Below are 27,121 nucleotides of genomic sequence, written 5' to 3' on the forward strand. Positions count from 1 at the left end.
TTTCTGGAAATCAATGTGTGCCTGACTGGATGTCTCCCTTTTATCCCTTCATTGTGTAACTTTACCCCAAGATCACACAAATATCACTCTGGCCGGATTTGTTCCCTTTAAATCTGGTCAGAACCTTATGAAGGTACATTAATTCTTAACAGCTTATAGATTTCCTTTTCTGCTTAGAATATATGCCCAGTGATTTCATTTTACATGGGATTCAGTTTCTACTTCCATATTGATGATGGCTTGGGAGGCTTGTTTCCTCTCTGTGGCTCCCTTCCACAGACTTATTTATCAGATCCGGCAGGCTAGGGTCCCCATAGATCCTCACCTCACTGGAGAGACAACGGGTGGTTAAGATCAGAAGCTTTGGAACCAGACAGAGCTAGACACAAATTCTGACTCCAGTCAGCGCTGACTTTCCACCCATGTGACCTGCCTGGAACAGTGAAAAAAAAACAAAACAAAACAAAACAAAACAAACAAAACCTCCCTCCAAACTTCATGAGCCTCTCAAGACCAAGCCCCTATAGTCTCGTCTTACCCAGAATTCTACAGCTGTGTGTAGTTAAGATTCTCGGCATCTGAAAAGCCCTTAATTTTGCACAAGGACTTTGGTCTTGTCTTACCTCGCATCTCTCCCTACCTCGCCTCTTCTGCCAAGGGTCACTGCCTGCTCTTGCTGTGTCTTCCAAGCAGCAGTGAAAAGCCCATCCCCACACCCTTTATTAGCTTGAAAAGATGATCACATGACAGTCTTATTATATTTACTGGCATCTGTTTTGTTACTGGAATGAGGGTTTGAGTTTTCTTTTCTACTTTCTCTCCTTCCCAAATTGTAGCCCAGTCTGGTCTTGAACTCACGTAATCTTCCCATCTCAGCCTCCTGAGTGCTGTGGTTACAGGAGTAAGCCATCATACTCACTAGAGGTTTTTCTTAGTTCCCCATGTACAGGCAGAATTGCAGCCCTCTCAAAAGTGCTCAGGGGCCAACCGTGAGACCCGCAAACCTGTTTCTGCCGTGGTGTGGATATATGTCCGGTAAAATCCAAGGTATTAAAAGCTTGGTCTACAGAGTGGTATTTTGGAGAGGTGTGGCCTGGTGGGGAGGTCCTTAGATCATTGCTCTTGACAGCAATCATGATAGCATCCCTTCCTTATTTCTGTGCCTCCAGCTTGTTCTGCCCCATGCTCCTCACCATTGCTTCCTGGGATGCCCACCAGAGGCTCAAAGCCACTGCTCAGGCTGATGTTAGACTGGAACCTCCAACCTGTGAGCCAAAAATGAGTCCTTTGTCTTTATAATTATCTTGGGGATTTTGTTGCAGGGATGGAAAGCTGCCTGACAGTTTATGGCAGATCTGCAGAAGGGATGCTGGGCACAGTGGAATCACACACCATGTGATTCTAAACCAGCCAGAGTGTTGAAAATGAAGAATCTGGGGGAGGGAATGATAGTCAGAATGTTGGGGTGATTAGCTAGACAATGTAGGTAACATAGAGAAGCTGGCTCTCCCAAAGAGGCAGGAGGGGACGTACCTTGATTTTAACCCATGAGATCATGTGAGATTCTGACCTTCAGTGTGAAAGATAGTAAAATATGTTGCTTTATGCTCAAAAGCACACAAGCGTTTGACTTTGAGAGAGACTTCTTAAAATGATACAATATATCATGTTTACTTTAAATTCTTTGGAAAGTAGGGGCTGAGACAGAGGAGAAACAAGGCTGGCCATGCTTTGATAGCTGTTAAACCTGGGATGAATCCATGTTGGGTTTTTAAATATTTCTTTTCTTTTTCTGGTTTGAATTTTTCCGTAATGATATAGTTTATGAAACAAAAAGGGGTTCATAGGTAATGATGAGAGAGAGGGAGTTGATTGGGGGAGGGGGAGGGATATGGGAGGCGGTGGCAGGGAAGAGACAGAAGTCTTAAATAAATAAATAAGTAAAAACAAAAAGGGGGAGGAGGAGGAAAGAATGGAGGAGAGAAAGGGACAGCAAGGATGGAGAAAAGGCCCTGTATGGTCTGTCACAGTCTACAGAAATAAATGTCATGAGATTGGTTGAGAAGTCACAAGGAAGGCAGCAGACCCACCCTGTAGAGCCATCTTCTACACAGAAATAAACACACACACACACACACACACACCTTAGGTTATGACTCCAGGAATTATAGACATGGGTATATAATTTTCACATTTGAATATAGTTGTGTGTGTGTGTGTGTGTGTGTGTGTGTGTGTGTGTGTGTGCACATGCCACATGTGTGGAGGTCAGAGGACAATGACCTTTCCTTCCAGGTAGGATGCCAGGATGGAATTTGGGTTATGTCTAGCTTGTGCACCAAGTGCTCACTCGCTGAGCCATCTCACTCACGTCTGAATGTTGATACACTAACCAGTCAAGGAATGCCCTTAGGACCTCTTGATAAAGCCCTGTCAGCCCAGCACAGGACTCAGGGAAGCAGTTTTGATGTCCGCCCCCTTTTTCTTTCAAACAATAATCTTGAAGATAGCATGGTGGCAGCTGACCCTAGAGTTGGGTCATTCTCTAGAGTGTGACTTCAGAGACGTTTGGCCATGCTGCAAGTCCCCAAAGCAGGCTGAGCCTTAAGGAGAGAAGCAAAGATACAATGTGAGAATACAGGACAGAAGGCCAAGCCACTGGTCCTCTGCATGAGATAAGGGTTCTGGTGTGGAAGATCTGGCAGAGAGGATGGGATGATGTCGGTACCCTCTCAGCATCTTGACAGGAGCATTTTCTGAGGATGAACAGAGTCTCTGTCTATCCCATTGCCCTTGGGGAACTCTGTAGTTCCAACAGCTGAAGAAGACATAAGCCAGCTGTTTGCTGTGCCAGTTGCAGGTGCCAAGATAGCCCACCTTATAAGGCAGGCATGTGATGAAGAGCCCCGTGCCTCTGATGTTATCCTGTGGAGAACAGATCAGCTGAAGAATGTAAAAGCATGTTTCCTCCTGGTCTTCAGAGGGAGGGCCTGGAGCTCCTCCAAGCCCCTCCCCAGTGCGCCCCCATGGTCCTCCTCCCTACCCACCACAGTCCAGGAGTGCCCCTTGCTCCCACTTGTCCCACTGTATACATATGGCACTGGCTTGGCTGCTCTTGACCTTGGCACTCATTGGGTCTCCAAGAATTAGTTGTGAATCTCCACTCCTATTCTTAGGACCAGTGAATGAAGAAAGCTCAGTCAGGGGTGTCCTCGTGTACTGCCCCTGCCATGAACAAGCCTGCCCCTTGCTTCCTCAGACTCACTCCTCCGCCGCCCTTTCCTTCCCCCTGCATGCTGATCCTCCCCTCTTTGACTCTGCCTGTCCTGAAGCTCCAGCAAGAGCTGCCTCCTCCGATCAGTAGACCCTGCCCTCCATTGTTCTCCTCTGTATCAATCACACAGAAGGGCATTTGAAACCCGCTCTATAGAATCTGACCAGCAGAGGCAGCTATCAGCCAAAGGATAATCACAGTGGTACCCGAAGCTTCCGTGGAACACCTTGCACTTCAGTTTACTGGATGGATCTTAAGGCCCTGGAGTGGGGCAGAGGCCAGCAGTACCCCTCCCACTTCTTTCACTCCTGATCCCTGTGGATAACGCATAGAGGGTGTGGATTTGCCCTCTGTGTCATACCCCTTATATCTCTTTATTCTTCGGGTCCCACCATTCTGAGGGGTAAGTACCCGTTTTACAAATGTGGAGACTGAAGCCTAAAGAGGCCAAGTAACTACCCAATATCCCTCAGTAAGACAGTGACGTGGGTTATGTCAAAAACATGCGATCTGCCCTAAAGCCCACGCATGCAACCTGACACAGCTGCAAGACAGTCAGCAGCTATACCCCTCCATAGGCTCATATGTTCACAGTCTTGTTTCTTTTTGTGGAACTGTTTGGGAAGGATTAGAAGGCATTGACTTCTTGGAAAATGTATGGGTGTCGTGTGCAGGAGGCAGACTTTCAGGTTTCAGGCTCCTGCCTTCATCCCTGTACACTCACTCTGCTCTGGATTATAAATATGAGTTTTCAGTGCCTCCCCAGGATCCTTCCCCTGCTTTGTGCTCCCCACCATGATGGCCAGGGACCCCTATCCACAATAAACCCTTCCTTCTTTTTTTTTTTTTTGGTTTTTCGAGACAGGGTTTCTTGTGGTTTTGGAGCCTGTCCTGGCACTAGCTCTTGTAGACCAGGCTGGTCTCGAACTCACAGAGATCCGCCTGCCTCTGCCTCCCTCCCGAGTGCTGGGATTAAAGGCGTGCGCCACCACCGCCCGGCTAAACCCTTCCTTCTATAAGTTGCCTTTGTCCTGGTTTTATCACAACAGTAAAATTCCTACTCAGTGGTTTCAACCTTCCTAACCCTTTAATACAGTTCCTCGTGTTGCAGTGACCCAAAACTATAAAATTACTTTTATTGCTACTTCATAACTATAATTTTGCTATTTTTATGAATCGTAATGTAAATATCTGTGTTTTCCAATGGCCCTAGGCAACTCCTGTGGATGGGTCATTCAACCCCCAGGTTGAGAACCACTGCCCCACAGGGAGCCTCCTAGAAGACCCAGAAGGGCAGGATTTTAGGGCACTAGAAAAAGAGACAGGAAGAGACAAAGTAAACTAACTGAGCAGCAGCTACGTGCTCAGCAAGCCAGCTCAGCACAAAGGTCAAGAGAGCAGGAGATGGCTCAAGTGACCAGGGAGAGGAGTGGCCAGATCTGTGTCCTCCCTGATGAGCAGCAGACCCGGAGCAGGACAGTGGGTAGAGGAAATGCCTCTGTCCAGAACACAAGGTGCCACTTGGAGAACTGCAACAGAGCAGGACTCACAAGCACTACACTGGGCTTTGGCATAAACAATCTCAGGAGCCTCATCTCAGGGCACACAGGGAAGGGGCTGGAGAGGGTGGAAGTTGCTCTGGGAATGTGAGGGCGCAGGAGAAGGACTTTAGACTTGTTGGGAGCAGGGGTGGCTGAGGGACCATCAGTTCACCATTTAAGCCGCTAGCCAGTCCTCCATCCCAGTGAGTCAGGATGACAAAGACGCTGTGTGCTGGGGCTGCCCCCTCATTCAGTGTCTTAGACCAGATGATTTGGGCAAGGCAGGACCACAAAAGTGACTTCTTATACTCTTGGATTATGCAGGGCTAGGACAGGCTACCTTGGCTACCCAGCCTAGCTGAGCTCTGCACTAACTGGGGAGGAGACTCAGGGCCAGGATCTGGATAACAGCCCACAACTTGAGCAACCCAGAGCCCGACAAAGGGCAGATGGAGACCGGGGGCTGTGATGCAAATACAGCTGTGGCCGGCAGCCAGGACGATTCCCCCAACCCCAGAACCTGACAACACCTGGAGGCATCTTTGTGGAATCCTGTCGGGGCTAGAAGTGCTACTGAAAATTCTCCAAGATACAGGGTAGCTATGCATTCCAATAGTTGTACATTCCAAAGGAACTGAGGGCCAGAAGCCCTGCGGGACAACAACAGTGTGAGAGATGCTAAAATCCCAACCTTTCTCCCAGAGGAGAGGACACTTTCCCCACCCTGAGAGAATGGTGCCCTTTAGTCATTTAGCCAAATGCACTAAGGACTGGAGGAGGCATGGTTCGGTAGCTTAGAAGAAAGCATACCACCCCTCATTCCACAGGCTCTGATCTGTGCTAAGAACAATTTTAAAAGAATTATTTAATCTTTCGTAGGTCAAAAAGTCAGCCACTGTGAATACGCCACCTCTTTGTAGCACACAGGTGGCAGGTGAGGTGTGATGAAGGTCTTCACTGCTACTGTTGCCAATGGCAGCAAGGATCAGAAGCCACGGAACACGCCCACCCCTACCCCCACCCCAGCCCTGAAGCAGGCAAACAGGAGCTGAGCTGGGTAAGTGGTGGAAGCCTACAAAACAATGAGGATTCGTTCTCTACACAGGTATTGGAAAGGGCACAGAATATAAGTGAGAGAAGCCATGTGCAGAATTAAGGGGAGGGCTGTGCTCGCCTTCTGTCATGGAGCTTTAGACAAAAGCCTGGAAATGACCTCTTCCTTAATGGTAAACCCGGAGGAGACAACCTCTCAACTCTCGAGAGGTCTGTGGGTGAGAGTTCCTGACGTTTCCAGAACTCCCAGGCGGAGACCGGTGAGAATCCAGGCGCCTAAAGAACTCCCAGGAGGGTACACAGAAATTAAGGCCAATAGCAGCTCTTCTCCTTCCACATCTTTCTGGCCTGGGAAAGTGAAAAGAACAAATGCAAGTTCTGAACCAGAAGGTGGCCTGCAGCAGGGACAAACCTAGTCTCGCACCTTCTTCGCCCCCACCCCCGCCTTAGTCCCCGCCCCTGTCCCCGCCCCGCCCTCGTACACTGGGAGGAGGGAGGATTACAATGGATCCTCCTGCGGGCTTTGTGCACGCTTGGAATCCAGCTGTCACCGCCCCGCAGAGCCCTGAGTCCCCCGAGGGCGCCCATTTCCGGGCCGCCCTTCTTTCGGAGTGCAGTGGCAGCCTGAGTCCAGGCCGAGCCTACAGCCACTCCTGCCTTCTCGGTGTCCGACCACCCCCAGACCGTCCCCAAAATGCCTGTGGACTTCAACGGGTACTGGAAGATGCTGAGCAACGAGAATTTTGAGGAGTACCTGCGCGCGCTCGGTAAGCGCGGCTTGAGTGCGCAATCCCGGGCTCCATGCAGACCCGGTCACCCCGAGCCCAGAGTTCAGCTGCCGGCTGCCAACTAGCGAGCCTGAGCTGTTAGGGTTAATTGGTGGCAAGAGTCCATTAGCTGTCCCTGGTGACAGATAATTCAATTAGGAGAATCGGGTTAGCTTTGCTAGTTTTGTTTTTAAAAGGCTAGCGAAACAAAACAAACCAACCAAACAAAAAGTTTATTTTCAAAAGAAAAAAGGGGCGGGGTGAGCACAGAAGGCCCTCAAAAGCCTCGCAACTTGAGCAAGGAATCCCAACCTTATTCCTCAGTGCGATCGCTCCCGAAGCTGTCTAGCTAGGAAACTCTTCCTTTTCCGTTTTCTTTCCTTTTTCTTTTCTTCTTCTCCTTTTTTTTTTTTTAAACAACTCTACCTATCTCTCCGCACTCCTTGCAGATGTCAACGTGGCCTTGCGCAAAATCGCCAACTTGCTGAAGCCAGACAAAGAAATCGTGCAGGACGGAGACCACATGATCATCCGCACGCTGAGCACTTTTCGCAACTACATTATGGACTTCCAAGTTGGACAGGAGTTTGAGGAGGATCTGACAGGCATTGACGACCGCAAGTGCATGGTGAGGCCCCGCGAGCCCTTGATGTTGCCTACTCTGGGGTTCTGTTCTAAAGCTGGCTTGTTCATCTGGGGGGGAGCAATGATCCTGTTGGGAAGGACTGCAGATCTTCCCTCCCAGCCCCAGGACCCCAGGGTAGGCAAAAACCTCTCTTCAAATGCTGGTGGCTGGTGGTGGCAGCTGCGAAGGTTCCAGTTCAGTGAGTCTCCATGGTATTCAGGCTCTACCTGGTGCTCAGACACACGTGGCTGTACCAAGGTTCACCCTAACTGTAAGGAGATAGGAGCTCATCTATTTTACAGATAAAATTGACTTAATGAATCTGGTAGAGTAGTGGGGAGAGGGCCTGGGATTCCCAACAAGGCCGTGAACTCTTTGATAGGGAAAAGGGAGGAAGAAGGAGAAAACACAGGGACCCCTCCAGGCATAATCTTCCCAGTGATTCAGTGTGAAGCCTCTGCAGGGAGCAGGGGGCCTTGGCCTCTGCTGGAAGTCCCCTGGCCTGCTGTTCTTGCTGCAAAGCTGGGATTTGGCCCTGGCTCACCCTGATACCCACTGAGCCCTGAACTTCCTTTCAACCTTTCGCCCAATTCCTAAATCTATAGAACTGTGCTCAGCATCCAGAGCTAGAAGAAAAAACAGTAGGGGTACAGGAAGGCCCAGCCCCTGCTTCCAAAGAGTGGGAAACTAGTGACCCTCAGACCCCAATTAGCAATGCCCCAGCAGACTCCGGAAGGTCAGTCTCAGGCCGCCATCCCCAATTGCGGGGGTTTCTGGGAGGCCAGGATGCTTCCAGTGCCTCTTGTGTTGTCTTGGGTCCAGACCTCACTTGTGCCTGCTCCCAGGAGCTGCCTTGTTTTGCAGGAAGGAGGAGCTTGCTTCCTTCCCTCACTTGTCAATGGCTGTCACCACACTGCTGCACTCCATTACCACTGAGTTCAGCTCTGCTCCCAAATCTCAGGCACCAGATGCTTACAGTCAGAAAGGACACCTTCAAACAGGGTCTGCTTCTCTCCATTGCCCAAGACTGCTTCCGGGCCACTACATAGAACTCTGTTCCATACTTCCGTTCCCTCTTAGGGGTGCTAGCACAACACATCAGATGTGCCTTCATTTGGGATCACTACAGTTCTGAGTGTGGTGGCTTGAACCTGATTGATTATTGTTGGTGATCACCTAGTAAAACTAGGTGTCTACTGTGTGCCTGGTGATGTTATAGTGTACATGAATTCACCAATTCTTCATCAGCTTTATATATATATAAAAGGTTTCTTCCTGGTCAGAGTGGGAGTTCCCTGCAAAATAGTGGAAGAGTCTGAATGAGCAGTCTGCCTCCCTTGGGTGTGGTAGGGACACCAGGCGTGTACGTACATACACACACACAAAAGCAAAGCACCATCCTTGACATCCAAGAACACACAGTCTTTGTGTAAGACAGACTCTCAGAGGTCAAAACAGCATTTGTGTGCCAGGAAGACAAAGGGAGGCAAGGCAAGTCGTGGGGCAGTTGGGGGGGGATCCTGGGGTTCTGGGGGAGGTCTCTTCTGCACTAGTTAGAAAAGGATGGGAGATGGGGGGAGGATTTGGAGCACAAAGGAAGGGGCAATGGCCACCTTTTCTCAGACCTTCCTGGTAGGTGAACCAGGGAGGGATCTAGCCACAGGCTGAGCTGGGGGATGCTGGGCTGGTATTCCTGTTATCTTCTCTGCTGCAAGACTTGTTGGCCTCACTATCTGGGAGATGGGATTGTTATCAAAGTTGGAGTCAGAGACAGTTCTCACTACCTGGGCTGAGGCCTGAAGGATAGACAGGAAGTAACTGTAACCAGCTAAACAGGAAAGGAATGAAAGCAAGGCCAAGGGCAAGACAAGTGTCTGACAAAAAAAAAAAAAGTTATTTCAGACCTGTTTCTTACTGGGTTCTGAGCTCAGCCTGGGGAGCTGGCTTCCTGGGTGCCCAGGTTAGCAGAGGAAGGAGATGCATCCGTATCTGTGGGCCCTTGCAGACCCATGCCTGGTAGAAGCACAGAGGACTGAGGCACAGAGCTGGGGCTAAGGGAGCTATGGTTAGGGAAGGCCCCCAGGAGGGGCCACCTGAGCAGGGTCCTGAAGGACGAGGTTAGAAGGAGGCAGAGCAGACCGGCGTGGTGAAACACGGCACTCAGAAAAGCGTAGATGAGAGGCGGCTGTCAGTGAGAGAGCCGGTACTCTGCAAGAGCTTGTGTGTGGCTGGGCTTCAAAACATGGCAGAGGGACAAGGTGTGATGAGGACCTGAGAGAGGACCTAAATGTGACCTGACAAGCCAGCAAGGTGGGGCCAGGCTCACATTCCTCTGCACCGGGCCAGAAGGCTGCTGGTGCAATGTCTCTGTTTCTTCCTCTTCCATGGGAATCTCATCTGTATTCAGAGTGACAGCCAGAAGACGGAATCCAGCCTGCAGATGTATTTTGTTTGGCCTGCACAGTGTTTGAGCCAGTTGCCAATGAGGGCCAAGGAGTCTAAGATTTCATAGGGAGAAAAAAAGATTCTATGCCTGACTGTTCTTAGGAAACAGAACATCAAGAGCTGAAAACCCCGAACTTGCGCTCTTGCTCCACGGTGTAGGTCTCTCACCAATCAATACCGCCTTTACATGAGCAGCTTGCCACCATCCTCCCCACCTTGGTACCAGAGGGTCAAGTAGCTGTTTGTCTTGTTTACTCTGTAGCTCCTGCTTTGGAGAAAGGCAGCCTCTCTACACTTGTGCCTGTACAAAAAGCAGAAATGAGATGCAAAGGACCATAGGTCGCTGGCTCTAATCTACCTCACCTGCCGCCCTGGACATGATCTAGAAACATATGAGCTGTCTGAGTGACTCTGAAGCCCCTAGCCCACCATTTCCAGTCTGGTCAGCAGAGATCTTTCTGGACCACAGGGCAAGCAGAGGCCTCAGTTCTGGTAGATGTATAGGAAGACTGATTGGGATCCAAAAGACACAAAAGATTTCTCCACTGTCTGCGGTCTCTTTTGTCCGTACTGTTAGCTTATCAGACAAGATCAACCGTGAGTATCAGATACAATCAACCTACGGGGATTTCTCAGGGTGGGGCTTGGACAAGTAGGTGTTCTGCAGCTTCAGGTAGAGTTTCCCCGCTTCTGGTCAGGACAAGCACTACAATCATTCTGGTCTTTGTCCTCAGCTGCTCTCCATAGTGAGGGGGACGAGACTGAGCCTCAGCTAGAAACCAGCAGTGAGCCTGACTCTGCATGCTGGTGGCAGAAGGGCCATCTGTCATCCCACAGTGGACACCAGGTCAGGGTTTCCCTGGAAGAGACCGCTTTGTTAGCTTGGCTCTGGCGCTGCCTCCTTCTGCTTTGGCCTCGCCTTCTCATCTAGCTTTGAACTCAGAATGACCCCTCCACGGGGCCTGCCTTCCGCTCCCAGCACTTGGCCCACCGCTGCTTTCACCACCGCTTTCTTTGTTTTTATTATAAAAGGAAAGGAGAGAGAACCAAATAACAGAGGAAGAGAACAAAAAGAAAAGCAAAGGGCCCCTTCCTCCTCTCAGCTGCTATCCTACCCCTCAAAGCTTATAACTGCTACAGTTTCCAGCGGGTGTATCAGAAAAGCCTTGCCACGTGTGTCTATCTGCCAGCTGGTGAACTGGCCAAATTACCTGCCAAAGGCTAGAAGGGAGAAAGAGAAGAAAAGGAGAGAGGAGGGGAAGGGAAGAAATGGAAGGGAAGGATGGACCGGAAAGAGGAAAAGAGGGGAGAAGAGAGATGGGAAAATGCCCTTTTTCTGCATATAGTTTTTTTAACTCCATGATATTTTTAGGCACCTCTCCTTATCTGCACTTTCAGGTTTTTTTAATTTTTTTTAACTGTCTGTGTTTCCTTCCCTCCCCTCCATATAACTTCCTTGTACATGCCCGTTTATTCGTTCATCCACATTCATCCAGCCAGGCATCTAATTATGTATGGCAACACATGAAATCCATCAAGCCTCTGTTAGCACTCTGGTTTAAACTCTTGCCAGCTTCCTGATCCTGTTCTTGACCCATTAGAGAGATCTTTGGGTTCTTGTGTTAACAAATGTCTTGCCAGTGGTGAAATGAACGCCTCAGGCTGCAGAACTCAGATGCCCTTGGATCTGGGAGCCTCGTGAGAGCCCCTCTGACCAGAACAGGCCCCTGCCTTCAGCTGGGTCTTTTCCAAGGCTTTAACACAGGATCTCTTTCATGTCCTAGCTTAAGTTCTCCGACCTTTGAAACCAGTGTCCAAAGCGTGCTTTTGAGGATTACGACCAGAAGAATTAAAGCAGCCAAACAAAATTTACAAAGTAGCTTTTCAGGACTCCCGCTGGGAGGGTCTGGAGTTTTGCAAGGCAGAAGTGAGGAAACATAAGTGCAGTCAATCTTCGCTCTGCCTGCCTGCACCAAGCTCTCTCCCACCTCTTTTTTCCTTAGGTCCTCATAGCAAATGCTCTTCAGTAGGGATCGAGTTACCCCTGTCGTAGATTAAAAAAAAAAACACACACACACACCAAAAAACAAAAACAAACAAACAAAAAAAACGGGGGCTCACACAAAAATGGTGTTTTTGAAGATCTCTGCCCCAATATCTATCAGGTAAGCAGTGAGCATCCAAAGGGTCAGAGGTCCTGGGCTAAGTGGGAAAAGCTTGTGGCCCTGTCAACACAGCTGCCTGCAGGGTGAAGGCAGCTGATTAAACTCCCTGCTTCTGTTTCCACATTCATAAAATGGGCATCGTGATTGCTGTTCTGCCTGGCTTCCTGGGGTCAGTTCTGAGGACTGACCACGGAGATCATACATATTACCTTGGCTCTGCTGCCATGGCATGCACAGAATAGAACCAGCACCCCTGCTGATGCCCGGACAAGGCTTTTTCATCTAGAGGGCCAGGTGTTTGTTAAATGACTTGCAGTTGTTTGGTTTTTCTGGCCATCTTTGCTTCCTTACCCTGCCCTGCCCCATCAAGAAAGGTACCTGTTTTTACTGGTAGGAATTCCCTACTCTCTTTCTGGATCCTGGTGGGCCCACAACACAGCGCCTCTCCGGGATGAGTACCTGCAGGCAGGGTGATGCATGCCCATCACGCCCTTTCCTAGGGTTTTATCTGAGGATTGTGGGAGAGAGATAACGAAGCTGATGTGACCTGACCCTGAGACTCCGTGACCAGTGCCCACACCCATCTTCCCACTTCCACAGCTACCTGGAGAAACCCAAGTGAAGGGGGAAACAAGATAGGGTCAGGGACATGGGCATCGAGGGGGAGAGCGAAGAGGGAAGGAGAGAGCGAGCTTGGAGTGTTGTGGGAGTTCTCAACATTTTACAGTTATGGGATTGTGCATTTTACAAATATATGGGAATGCAATTTCCCATATAGTTAAGCTAACGGTGCATCTTTCTTTCTCCTTGAGCCCTGCGAACTGCATTCCCATCTCTTCTTGTGTCTGGAAACACCCTAAGACATTCAGAGTCCAGAGCTCCTGAAATGACCTCCCAAATCTTTAGAACAGTAGTTTTCACATGCTTGAGCCTGTCTTGTCCAGAAGGCTCTCTCTCCTTCAGAGCTCTGGGCTTGGGCCTGAAAGCTTGTCTTCCCAACAACCAGTTCCCAGGAGCTGCTGATGTTGCTGGTCCAAAGGACCATACTGTTGATACTCTGAGAAACAGCTGGCCCCTTCAGGGGCGGGAGATAGGAGTGAGTGATGAGAGGTCCAGCTCCGTACCGGTGGGAGACAGGACCAGGGACTGCCCATGGACACCACTCTTGCAACAACCCAAGATAGTTCCGGGTTCCGGTGAGGCCACTGAATATGCGGATGGACAGGCACAGTGTTCTGAGAGGATAGGGAATGACAGTGTTCAGGGAGTCAGGTTAGGCGTTTGAATCCTGCTTCCAGCTTCCAGCTGTTTTCCCGGAGAGATGAGTCCCCATGTCCTATTTGCAAAGAGGAACCAGAAACTATACCCACCTATAGCGCTGTGCAAATTAAATATGATGATAAATTATATGTTTCTTAATTGCAGAGAAACAAACTATCTTGAAAACTAATACCTTAAAAATAAGTTGTTTATTTCATTTGCAAAGACGCCCTTTGAGCTAAAGATCAGAGGGGATGTCCCAGCTGGGGGCCCGAGGATTCTCTCTCCAGATGGCTCACTCACAAGAGGAAGGCAGATGTGTGTGACATTTTTGTGAGCTCCAAAGGCACTGTAGCTTTCCGCTGCTGTAACAAAAATACCTGAGCTAATTTAGATAGAGGGAGGCAGGGTTGACTTTGGCGTGCAGCCTTGCAAGTTTTAGTGGATGGTTAGTTGGTGCTGTTCCTTCTGGGGCCGTGTCAAGGTGGTATAGGTCGTGGAGGAAGCTCTTTACAGGGGATGGCTGTTTCATGGGCCATTAGGGGTAATGGCCGGAATAAAAGCAGAATCCCAATATCCCCTTCAAGAGTATCCCCTCCTATCACCAGAAGGCTTCTGAACAGGCCTCAACTCTTAAAAGTTACAACACCTCCCAGCAGGGACTTGGGGCTTGGGGACACCTGTCCAAACTGTAGCATCTCCTGGCAACTCTCCTATATTCTGTTGGCAGAAGTGGTCAGAAACGCCCCCCAACCCCATGTAGGAGAGGATCCAGGCTCCACCTTTGAGCAAGCAGGGTGTGGAGGAGCTCTGAAATAACACTGATGGATGCTTCAGGGGAGCTGGCAGGGCTGCAAGCCTGACACACTGTCACCATGGCCTCTGGCACACTGTGACTGCCCAGCAGGTCTGGAGCTGGTTTCTTTGCAGAAGCTTTGAAGGTCTATCCAGATGGGGCTGTGTCTCTGACTAACGTCAGTGGGCTCTGTGGGGGTGTGGGAATGGAGCCCCAGGAGGTGTGCCTGAGCCTGTCCTTTGTAGTTCGGGTGGAGGTGGGGATTTCTCACTTCCTGGACCCAGCTCAGGAGCCCATCCTGTGGGCTAGAAGGGGAGAGTAACCTCTGTGCTGAGGTCTCTGCTATTAGCCCAACCTTCTCTGAGGACCCTCCTGCCAGAGGCCTCACAGGAAGACCCCGGAGAGTTTGTTCCTTTCTTTTGACAGTCACTCCTGTGACTATTTGTCCTCTAGAAATCAAGGCCTCAGTCAACTTCAGCCCCTTCTCTGCGGGCTCAGGAGTGCATGGTGGTTTTGACTTAGAGTTGATTGGAAACACTCCTGAGAACAAGGGCCCAAACCACCAGCACTTCTCTGGGGATCTTTTTTGTAGCATCAGTCACTTGGTTTTCTAGAACCCTGCCACACCCTGTGTGTTGTGAAAATTAAATTGTATTAGAGTGCTTGTTGCACACACACACACACACACACACAGAGAGAGAGAGAGAGAGAGAGAGAGAGAGAGAGAGAGAGAGAGAGCACCTGCCAGCTCATCCAGGTACCTTTTCTGCTGACTGAATCCTTCATTAAAGTCCATTTTTATTGTTAACTGTTCTGACTTCTCTTGGGGTTTCCTCCTTGGGGTATGCAGACACCCCAGGACAGCACCTCAAATACAAGGGGAGCACGGCATCTTTCTGTCCTTGTACTCCACCAGCCCTCCTCTTCTGAGTTGGGAGTAGAAGGACAACAGAGAGGTCTTTTGGGAAAGAACTGTAAACTGGATGTACACAAAGGGGTGACAGGAAACACAGGCCCTACAACCATCTTTCCCACCTCACAGTGAAACTGTTCCTACATCCTGCCAGTGAAAAAAAGTCTCTGTCTGACAATGGACTGTGAGTCAGAAAATCGTCTTACTCCTGACTCAGACAGCCCACAGCCATGCACAGGGCTGGGATTTCAGGAACACCTCTTTCCCCTTAAGTTTGCACAAAGTTGTCTGTGTGCAGGCTCTTAATAAAAAATCCCCAACAGCCCTCCAAACAGAGCTCTGAGAGCTCCTGTGACCTTGTTTCTGTTGAGCTCTCCAGGGGTCCTGGAGAGCAGCCCCCCCCCCTCGCCTTTCCACTTTACACACTGGGTGGGAGGTGGGGAGGAGCGAGAGTTTCCAGGGTCACAACCACTTCATGTCTGTTGCCTTGGGCTTGAACTTTAGATGTTTGCAACTTCTGATTTTGTGTGGTTCTGAGAAAAGCTGACTCCTGCTGGCTTCCTAAATTCCAAGTCCTCACTGGTGGCTAGAACCACTGGCTGTTTAACTCCAGAGACCACTACGCAGCCATGTCAACGGTTGCTGTGAAGATAAAAGTGTTTATGGGAAATCCGTCGGCCAGTTCCAAGGACTCAGTTTTGTAATATCCACCCCCTTCCATCTGCACCGCTCTGAATATCTTGCCTGTAATAACAGCAGTAATAACAGTTAACATATCTTGTGCTTGCTGTGTGCCAAGCGCGGCACTTCCTATGGACGGTTTCACTTAATGACTGCTGTACCTCTGCGGTCATCTCCCCTCCCCCGTCCTCCGCACTCTGGCTCATCACCTGCTCACACACTGCTCCCAGCTTGACACCTCCCAGAGCTCCTCAGGGCTGACCACCCTCTGACCTTAGGAAATAGCCACTGGCCACTACAGTCCCACTCCCCACCACACATCCTGTGTGTAGCGCCTTCCTTTGCTCTCTCTGCTCTCTCCTCCAGGACAATCTCTTGCCTCCTTGGAAGCATAGTTACCCAGTGGTGGAGAGCTAGCCCAGGCTTACCTATTCTCTCGGCCTTGTCTGGATTCTCCTTCTCGCCACCATCCTTCCTTTTGCCCCAGGCTTCCTCTTGGCAGTTGTACCCATCTCTTAGGCCACCCATGACACTCGCTAATGTGTCTGAGACTCTAGACAGCAGAGACCCTTACTTCTGCATCTCATGACCTGGCATGAGAGGTTCCAGTGTGTTTGTTAAATGAGTGTTAAATGAAAACAGCAGGACAGTATAAAAGATTGCCATTGGCCCTGTCATACAAGATCTGCTCTAATCCGATTTAATAATAGATTATGTCTGCCAGGTATTTTCCTCTGCCAGACATTCTTCTAATCACTCCCCCCCCCTCTCTCCTCTCTCTCTCTCTCTCTCTCCCCTCCTCCTCTCTCTCTCCCTCCCTCCGTCTCTCTCTCCCTCTCCCTCCCTCTCCCTCTCTCTCTCTCTCACCCTCTCTTTCCCTCTCTCTCCCCTCTCTCTCTCTCCCTCCCTCTGTCTCTCCCTCTCCCTCCCTCTCCCTCTCTCTCACCCTCTCTTTCCCTCTCCTCTCTCCTCTCTCCTCTCTCTCTCTCTCTCTCTCTCTCTCTCTCTCTCTCTCTCTCTTCTTTGATCTTTATAAAGAAGGTGCCAGATTCTTCTTCCTATGTTGCAAATAAGAAAGTGAAATGCAGGATGCAGGATAAACCGGCACCTGGTGGATTTGGATCCAGGCAGTGTAACTCTAGGTGCTTAGCAAAGAGAAGTGTGACTATTGTCTTAGGGATCAGAGCTTTGGGTTAACCTACCTTTGAGCTTTGCAGTGTCCCTTCATGAAGCCCTGCCATGGGATGGACTCATCAGTAACAGGAGAGAGGGTCTCTGAAATCTGTTCTTCCCAGTCTTGAAGGCCAAGGGGCTGGCTAAGAAGCCCAAATTCAAGGGAGGCAATTATCCCTTGTCTTCCTGGACACGATTTTTCATCCACGCCCCCTCCTGTCTAAGGAGTCTAGAAGTCAGTCATGGCCGTCAACTCTGCCGGCCTGACGTCCTTTGAAATTTTATCTCTGTGTGAACTGTTGCCCCAGGAGGTCGGGATGGGGGAATTATCCCCCCCCACACACACTCTGAGCCTCTACTAATCTGTGAAATGGGGGTAATTAGCAAGTCAGGGATAACAGCTTCTTGGTGAAAGTCTTCAGGGCAGGATGGGCTGCTGGTATTTATCCTCCCGCCCTGTGAGCTGTCTCCTCAGAAGATCATTTCCGGGTTAGGCACATGTATGAGGGGATACCTGCCCATCCAGGGAAGATGTAACAGGGTTGGGAGAGTGGAAGGTTTAAAATGGCATGTGCCACTCCATACCACAGACCAGGCTGGGGGAGGCCGGCAGAGGACCAGGTTGCTACTGACCCAAGAGTCTATGGCAGGCATGGGAACAGCCATGTCTGAGCTGACCCATTTGCAATGAGGAAATGGAAGCTGCAGAAGTAGGGTGAATGGCTCAGGCTCACCTCACCAAAACAGGAGTAGAGATGGCTCAACCACAGTTCCATGACTGTAGCAGACTCCCCTGCAGCTGGGAAGAGATCCCTGGTGGACAATGGCCCTGTGGGAGCAGAGGGCAAGTTGTGGGCTCAGAATCTGACAGGAGATTAAAACTCTGGCCCGGACTTCATGTCTCTGTGTATCACCTCTCACTTCTTAGGCCCTTGAAGCCAGGTCACTCCTATGGCTAGCATATTCTATAAAACTCATCTGTGGAGGAACTGGCTGCCACATTGCCTGGGGTGTTAGGTTGTTCTAGAATAGTCATTGAAAACTGCTGGTGTGGCCTTAGAATGGCTTTTGCCAATTGTTCATTCATTCAAAAACTTGTTGTATGTACTTTCCTGCCACAAAGTAGTGATTGGCATCCCACATGTGGTAAGAGGATCCCAGACCCCCTGGAAATACCTCTCTGAGCTGCATACTCTTCTCTAGCTATTAAAAATGTATCTTATATCATCCGGGTTCCTTATTTCTGTTTGCTGGGAAAGATCTGCAGAGACCAGGGGCTCTTGTGAGAGACAAAAGGCTTCTTTACACTCAGGTGGGTCATCTTCTCCTGGATCCCTCTTCATCCTGTCTCCAGCACTCCCTGGGAGCAGGGCAGGAGAGACCACTACCTGGGCTTAACACAGAACCGCCTTTGGCCAGCTAGAGCCCCAAAGACAACAAGAAGAAGGGGGTTGTAAACCTTCTAAGCAAATTCTGTTTTGGAAGTGCCAGGTCCAGCTTCATATTAAAGAACGGGAGAGTCCACCCTGGAAAGGTTGGCCTAGCGCTTCCTCCCTGCAGCCCTTCCCCTTTGACCTGCCAGCAATTCCTAGGCTGTACCCTCTGCCTGGGATTCTCTGATTCTTCCTCTTCTCTCTCCTGCTTAACAGAACTTTCCAAAGTCTGTTCTAGTGTCGCTCTTAGCCAAGTCTCCTTCAGGCTGCCTCTCCCTCCAGCTGACGGGGCAACCTTCTACTTTCAAACCTTCAGCACTTCAGCTCCCTAGGACCTACCTTTCATTCTTGGGGAGGTTTCCTGCTATGCAGGAAGCTGGGAGGGGGATGCTGAGTGCTGTTCCCAGCAGAGCCCAGCCACACCTCCTCCTTCTTGGCAAGGCTCAGCTGAAACCAGGGGACTGCTGAGAAGTCTCTGGCCTCTCTAAACTGAGGAAGACCAGAGCTCCAAGAGGTCTTGAGGTGTCAAGGTGATGTGTTCCTAACCTGCTCAGTCCGCTGCCTGGCACATTCTGAGTATCTGCACTTGTCACGATGGTGACCATAGTGGTGGTGATCATGGCATGATACTGTCACTTCAACCAGAAAGCCTTCCAGTTGCCTGAACAGGGTTGGGTGGCAGGGGCCTCCAACACTCTTCTGCCCCGCCTCTCATCCTTTCCTCAGAACCTTGGCCTCAGTGGCTAGCACTTTAGTATCTAGCACTTTCGGCCCTTTCTTAAACAATTGGGGGTAGGGTGGGGGTGGAATAATGTACCAAGATTATTAATCTGGACGTATTTCGTTTCATTAGTCCTAAGACTCATGTCACCATTCTCTGTTAACACGGTAGAGCTGAAGACTTGTGCTGGCATTGCAGTCTCTTGTGCCCACAAAGGTCTCGTCACAGCTCTATTTGTTCATAGTAGCTGTTTTTAGTGCTCTTTATGTCTCTGATTGCTCGTTTGCATTTTTTAAATATTTATTTATTTATTCTGTATACAATATTCTGTCTGTGTGTATGTCTGCAGGCCAGAAGAGGGCACCAGACCTCATTACAGATGGTTGTGAGCCACCATGTGGTTGCCGGGAATTGAACTCAGAACCTTTGGAAGAGCAGGCAATGCTCTTAACCACTGAGCCATCTCTCCAGCCCCTCATTTGCATTTTTTAAAAGCCTTATTAATTTGCTTTTCATCTGCAAGTTAGCATCACCCTGTATGTGCTGGTTTTAGGTAGTTGCAAGCCCTGTGGGAGTAGATCAGAAAAAGAGAAGCTGTTACCTGTCCTTTGCACTTCTCAGCCCCAAGGGCTGCAGGCTGGACTTTATAAGAAGCTTAGGGGTTTTGTTCTTTTGTTTTCCAGTTCTAAAGCTTGCAGATTATGAAAACTCTGTGGCAGGCTCCCAGGACAGGACCTGGTCCTCATGTGTTAGCGCTTAGGACTTTCCTATGCCTCCCACCCAAGAGCTTCTTTAACACAAACACCAAAGGCCGTCTTCACAATCCGCCAGGAACAGAAAGACCCTCAGAGAGAAAAGCATGTGTTAAAAGCAAACTGCGGGAGGAAAGGCCAGTTTCTGTCTTTTAACAGTTCACAAAATATACACAAAAAGTGCCAAGTCACTGTCTGAGTTCTGCCTTTTACCCCCAAATCTAAAGAGTGTGGGTGCTGGGGTTAGAGTCGGGTCAGGCCTGGCTCTGGAGTTTGCACACAAAAGTCACCACAGGCACAGCGTCTCCTCTTATGACCTGCCTCTGGATCCACAGAGACAAGACTGAGCCAGAGGTGGGTCCAGCAAGAGAGAGCATGGAAGGGCTGGATGGACAACATGGAGTCATTGAAGTGACCAGTCATCCCTGTCCTTGGAGTGAGTGGCAGCACGTGGGAACCTTAATAAATGTCACAAGTTTCCAGAGAGACACATTGAGTCTCGGTGTTTATAGGTCACGTCAGGCCGCTGTCACAACCACTACTAGTCACCTGAAAGGGACAAAGGAGCACAAAAGCATCCCTGGGACAGGGTCACTCGGACTTCTTGGCTGCAGTACCAACTGGCATTTCTGAGTGGATGGAAGGGGGAAATGGCTTATGAAATGACAGTCCCTTGTCAGAGTGGTGTGAAATTAGCCTCACTCATCTCTTGGCATGTATCTCCCTCAGAAAGCTGCTGACAGAGCCAAAGAGATGTGAATTATTGTTCCTTTTTTAATAAAAACTTAGACAAGATTTGCTTATAAGCTGCCACCCTGGCCCGAGTCCTGTTGTACTTTTCTGTGATGTTGGTAAGAGCTGCCGAGAGTCTGAGAAACAGTGAGAGTCCCCTGCCTTGTCCTTGGATGTATCTGGCCTGCATTTCTAAGGTGGGGTTCCTGAGTCTAGGGCATCAGTTCATGTCACGTACACACACACACACACACTCACACATACACACACACACACTCACACATACACACACTCACACACACATACACACACTCACACACACACTCACACACATGCACACACACACTCACACATACACTCACACACACACTCACACACACATACACACACTCACATACACACGCACACACACTCACACACTCACACATACACACACACTCACACACATACACACACACTCACACATACACACACTCACACACATACACACTCACACAAACTCACACACATGCACACACATCACACACTCACACACACTCACACACACACTCTCACACACATACACACACACACAAACTCACACACATGCACACACATCACACATACACACTCACACACACATACACACACACTCACACATACACACTCACACACATACACACACTCACACATACACACACACTCACACACACATACACACTCACACACATACACTCACACATACACACTCACACATACACACACTCACACACACTCACACATACTCACACACACATACACACACACTCACACACACATACACACACATATACACACACTCACAGACACATACACACTCACACACACGTACACACACATACACACACACTCACACATACACACTCACACAAACTCACACACATGCACACACATCACACACACTCACACACTCACACACACACTCTCACACACATACACACACACTCACACACATTCACACACACACTCACACACTCACACACACTCTCACACACATACACACTCACACACTCATACACACACACACACACTCACACACACACATACACACACACACACAAACACTCACACACACACACACGGCATTTCCTCTCCTTGAGACTTGAAAAGCATCAGGAATGTCCTCATGATGGAAGTCATATCCCAGTCATGCCCATTCCCTGACACTGGCACCAGAGGGTAAACAGGTTTGAGTCTGGAGATCCAGTTGGCATGGTCATTAAAAGCTTTAAAAAAAAATCTACACATAATTCCCTAAGACAGTTCCTCCTCAGGACATATGTCTTGAGGAAATGTGTTAAAAACCTATGTGTACAAGAAAGTTTTATTTATACTAGTGTAGAATTCTAAAATATCCAATGCTCAAGGAGGGGTATTTAGCTGAATAAAGTTGTGTAATTTCACCAAAACACCACCAGGGCCAGCTTCAAGGGTCTCAAGGGGCTCCTTGCCTGGCTGGATGGTCTGCTGTTACTATCTTCAAATCTTGATGTGTTTGAATAAGAGCCCCTGATTTTCATATTACGCTGGTCCTTACAAATTATGTGGCCATTTTCTGGACAGAACATAGCAATGAAAAGAATGCTCATGGAGACTATTTGTCAAAGTGGGAGTAGTCTCTAAATGAAGACACAACAAGGCATGAAAGAATGGCAGAAATAGTGTAATCCTATCCAGGTATGTTGATAAACAGCTGGACAGAAGCAGACCAAATGCTGGGCAGTTATCACTGAAGAAGCAAGATGCCATAGACTCGTTTCTATTCCTTCTTTTCCATTACGGGAGGTTGATGTGAGAAGTCCTTCTGTATATGTGTGCTTTTATTGGTTAATGAATAAAGAAACTGCTTTGAGCCTATAGCAGGACAGACCAGACTTAGGCAGGGAAAACTAAACTGAATGCTGGGAGAAAGAAGGTGGAGTCAGAGAGATGCCATGTTAGCTGCCATCCACATGGTGATACACAGATTAATAGAAATGGGTTAAATTAAGATGTAAGAGCCAGCCAATAATAAGCTAGCGCTAATAGGCCAAGCAGTAATTTAATTAATACAGTTTCTGTGTGATTATTTCGAATCTGGGCAGCAATGAATGAACAAGCGGGCTCCTACAACGGAGGGTCTGCCCATTGACCAACTTTTTTGCTGCATTTGGGACATAAAGTAACAGCTTTGTCCCGTCGCAGTCTCACTGCGCGTGGACTACACTTTGTGCTGACCGGGAGACTGGCCTTTCTCAAGTTTGAGGCTACACATGTGCTCCAACTGAGTCTCTGATTCAAGGAGAGGAGCCACCCACAAGTCTCCCCGTGCTCCTCACTATGAACCCCCTCCAGGAGCTGAGGTCAGATTTCTTCCTTTGTGGGGCGGAACACAGCTGGCTGCACCCGCCTCCCTCCTGTGTGTCTGTGTTCGTGCCACTGAGTGCAGCTACACACGCGCAAGGCATGCATGTGGAGATCAGGGAACCGCCTCACGTGTCGGTTCTCACCTACCACTTTCTCTTAGACGCACATGGTCTCTTGTTCACTGTTGCTTATGTGAGGCTGATTGGTCCACTGATTTCAGGCAATTCTGTCCACCTCCCATCTGCTTTGAGGGGCACCCCGGGATTATAGACGTGCACTACTGTGCATAACTTTTATGTGAGCTCTGAGGACCCAAACTTAGGTCATCAGCTTGTGCAGCAGGCACTCGGCCTGCTGAAATGTCCACCCAGCACTGTTTGTGTGTGCACACGCATGCACCCATCTACACAGGCAGGTGCATGGACACATGTGTATGGCAGTCAGAGGTCCACCCTAGGAGGCATTCTGCAGAAGTGCCTTCCACATTTGTGTTTCTTTTCTTTTTTTTTTTTTAATTTTGTTTGCTTCTTTTTGTTTTGCTTTGTTTTGTCTCCCATTAGCCTGCGGTTCTCAGACTAGGCTGGAGTCCCAAGGATCTTCCAATATCTGTCTCTTAGCAATGGAAGGTATCATAAGCACAGGGCAGCACCAGACTTTTTACATGAATGTTGGAACTCTAATTCACACCCTTCTACAGATGTACTGATCCATCTCCCCTGCCCGATTTCCTCCTATGTGGCTCATTGAGGGCTCATCTCAACAGCAGAGGGCAGTAGTGATCAGCAAGCCCAAAGATGGGGCTGGTACCCCTTCAAGGGCAGCAAGGAAAAAGGGAAAGATCCTCTAGAAATCCTCACTCCACACTCGTTGCCCAGATTTTTCCTCTCTCCCATCTGCCTTAGGTTGTTACTGGTGGTCCTGATGCTAAGTGTGACAGAGAACACAGGAAGCTCAGAAACTCTGAGTTAGCGCCCTCATGACTGGTGGAGATGCAGGGCCTCAGAGTCAGTGTTAAACTCACTCAGTGCCACACAGTGAGCAAGAGTGAACAGAGCCCTTCCCAGGGGCAGACAGGGCAACTGACAAGGACTGTGTATCCAAACGGTGGGCACGATATGTGGGCAATGTCCTAGGCATGTCTTGTTCACTTAGCTGAGGCCCTGTTGACACCGGGTGCTTATTCATTGGCCATTCTAGGGAGACCAGACCGAGCTCTGGCCCTCTTTTGAGTCCCCCTATCCACCCCTGTGTTACTGGGTGGGTCTTGGCTACTCCAAAGAACCAGAAACTCCTCAGAGATGCCTGTCTCCCTGGCTCAGCATCTGGAAGGGCATACCATGCTCTGTGAGGATGTGAAGGCTCGAGGGTGGGATGTGGGGATGAGCTGTATCAGATAGAGTGCAGCCTATAGGCTGCTGGTCTCATAGGACAGGACCACACACAGTTCAAGTCCCGAGTACTTGTACCTTATTCTATCCCTCCTCTGCCTCTATCTCACGACAGACCACCAAGCACCTGTCTCCCAAGGACTCACCCTTCCTCTTTGGAGCCCATCCCAGTATCTCTTCCTCCCTGGCTTCCCCTTCCTTAACTTACTGCTGACCTCCTTAAAATCTCTCACATGAGACGTAAGTGGCGTAAGGTCTTTAAAACGAAGCCACACAGCAGAGTGGAAGAGGGGACTTCATAGCCCCACCGACCTTAACCTGGGCCATATATAGGAGACTCCAGCCCATGTAGCAGGCTACAAACACAGAGATTGAGATTTGGTTCAGAGCGGCAGGTGGCTGTCAGCCAACTCCTAGAGCTGGCTGTTGATATCTGAAGTCATTAACCCCGGGAGATGAAGGGTCTTTGAGGGCATGGGTGAGGCCTTGTTGGTATTACAAGACCTAGCTGAATGGCTTATCTGTCGGGGGATAGACAGGGTTCTCCTCACAGACAAGATGCGGGCCTGACTGGCACACCCAGACGCAGCCTGTGCTCAGCCCGGAAGCCCCTCCTTCCCAATCCCCATTCTCAACCCAATCTCAATGACATTTTCCCTTCCTAATTGCCCTTTTAAATGGAATTTATGAAGGTTTTCATAAATTTGAAAACTGATCTGCACACTTTAATAAAAGCATGTGGTGGGCAGGGAGTATTGGGCTGCAAATTTTCTACACTAAAATTGCCAGAAGCGCATCTTGAATTATTGAGGTCAGGAAGCATCCCTCTCTTCCGGTCCGGGGTGGGGGGTGGGGAGGTGCTTCCCTAGAACTGACTACTGTGGGTTTTTTGCTTGGCAGACCACAGTGAGCTGGGACGGGGACAAGCTCCAGTGTGTGCAGAAGGGCGAGAAGGAGGGGCGTGGCTGGACCCAGTGGATCGAGGGTGATGAGCTGCACCTGGTAGGTTCTATGGTGGTGACCCGGACTGTGCTCCCCACAGAGGTCCTTACTCCCTGCAGAAGCGATGGATGCTGGGAAAGAACAGTGTGGCGAGGTCTTGGTTCTACTCTGAAGTTTCTCCTCTAAGGGTCTGGAGAAGACGCGCGAGTGACTCAGAAATATTTTTCAAGATCTAGTTCCAAGGAGAGGGTATTTGGTAGGACTGGCAGCTGGCAAGGCCCTTCTGTTCTCTGGAAATGAGAATCAGCTTCCTGTTTTGGCGGTGAAGATGTGGAACTCCAAGAGGCTGGCTTGCATGTCCGGTTGCACTTCCACAAAGCATGGAACTAACCAAATTTGCTTCCAAATAATTCCTGCCAAATTCACCAGAAGAATATGATCTCAGCTTAGGCCAGGGGCCGGGAAAGGTTTTCCTCAGTTCAGTTCTGTTCTCCACCCTCAGCCTCAGGTCAAAGCCACTTCCACTCTGTCTTGCATGGGAAAACAAGCACAGAGGCCTGGACCACCTCAGAGCTAACAGGACCCGTGTCCTCTGAGGGGGAAGTCACCTATCACTCATCTGCCCTGGAATTCCCCAACTACTATCCTTCTGCAGAAGGGACCTGGGCCAGATGACCTTAATCCTGGGCTACTCACTGGTCCCCAGCTGTCCCCATCCTCATCTGATGACACCATCCTGCCGCGTATGAGCTCAGCAGCTGCGAGGAGAGGAGGCCAGCTGCTTGGGGCCTGTGCTATGGGGTCCATCCTCAACTCAGGCTCCTCCCTGGGCCTCCGTTTGCTTAGCTGCAAAAGGGGCAGACATGATCTCAGTGTCCCCTCACTCAGTGTCCCCTGCTGCTCTATGCCAGAGGCTACAAATCAGGCTGGGAAGGTTCTCAGGTGGTTTCACATGGCTCTTAAAGGGCTCCAAGCTTCTTGGGTCAACATTTAAACTTAAGTGAATGTCACACAAATGTCCAGTTTTCCAGCTCCACTTCCCAATGACTCAGAAGACACAGAGTTTAACTGCCATTGGCCCATGGCCTTAGTCAGCAGGAGCTGTCCCTGTGGGCAGATCTTGGGCTATCTTGGTTGCTCTTAGAACTCACTGGAAGGCCAGGCTCCACCCACTGAGATACTGGCAACTCAACACTGTCCTCAAACTCCAGGTAACTCCAGTAGACAACCCAGGCTTAAATCCTTGTCTACTCTGAACAAACTAGCAAACCAGTTCCTTTGAGCCTGAGCACAGACTATCCCAAGCCTGTGTTCCTAAAGCTCTTTGACTTTTTAAGGGAGTAGGGAGAGGGGCGCCATCAAGGACTCCTATTGGTCAACTCGGAACCAACCCTTCTGCCAGCCTGTTCTGTCTGTAGGAATCAGAGAGCCTCATCTCTATGGTTCCCACTCCATCAACTGTCGAAGGAATTAGTTAAGCTCATGCCTAATGATAGTAGCCATTTAATATGTTCCAAGTCCCTGTCCTGAGATGCTTGGAGCCTCAAATGTAACATTGCTTTAACTAATAATGAGCGTCTTTATCATTGCAGGAGATGAGAGCCCAGGGTGTGATCTGCAAGCAAGTGTTCAAGAAAGTGCACTGAGCAGCCTGAGAAGATAGCCTTGGTCTTGAGGAGCGAATAGGATGGGTCTGTGTTCAGGAGCACCCCAACCCCCTGCCTAGCATGGGTTGGAAACACATAGCCCCCCAGGCATCTGCCATTAGAGTCTGTCTCATCGTCTTGTCTCTTTTCCTTTTCTTGAGATGAAGCTACCCCCAATAAAAATGATATCTGTTTAAGACGTGTGTTTTGGAGAAATTTTACAACCACCCATGTTTGCTTTTTCTCCAGGGCCTCTGAGGCCAGTTCCTCCTGGTGCCTCCCTTGGCACTGCAAAGCCACAGAAGATTCAGTCCTGAGGGTACAGCTATGCATCTTTCCCCAGAGGCACGCGCTTAGCTCTTGGAGGAACACACTGTGCTTGGTTCGGTATCTATCATCTGGGTGTTAAGTACTCCCCACATCCCTTGTCCACGCCAAGTCACAGGGTAG

At 49.5% G+C, this 27,121-nt stretch overlaps 1 protein-coding gene across 1 annotated transcript; it reads left to right on the forward strand.

The window, feature by feature from the left end:
- Positions 1-6,369: 6,369 nt before the first annotated feature.
- On the forward strand, positions 6,370-26,860 carry Rbp1 (retinol binding protein 1). Its single transcript, XM_005366684.3, is given in 5 exon segments — positions 6,370-6,513; positions 6,515-6,635; positions 7,085-7,263; positions 24,984-25,085; positions 26,618-26,860. Coding segments are annotated over 5 exon segments (597 nt in total). The 5' UTR covers positions 6,370-6,372; the 3' UTR covers positions 26,672-26,860.
- The last annotated feature ends 261 nt before the right edge of the window (positions 26,861-27,121 follow it).

Source organism: Microtus ochrogaster, unplaced genomic scaffold (assembly GCF_000317375.1).
Source record: "Microtus ochrogaster isolate Prairie Vole_2 unplaced genomic scaffold, MicOch1.0 UNK12, whole genome shotgun sequence".
Classification (NCBI taxonomy): domain Eukaryota; kingdom Metazoa; phylum Chordata; class Mammalia; order Rodentia; family Cricetidae; genus Microtus; species Microtus ochrogaster.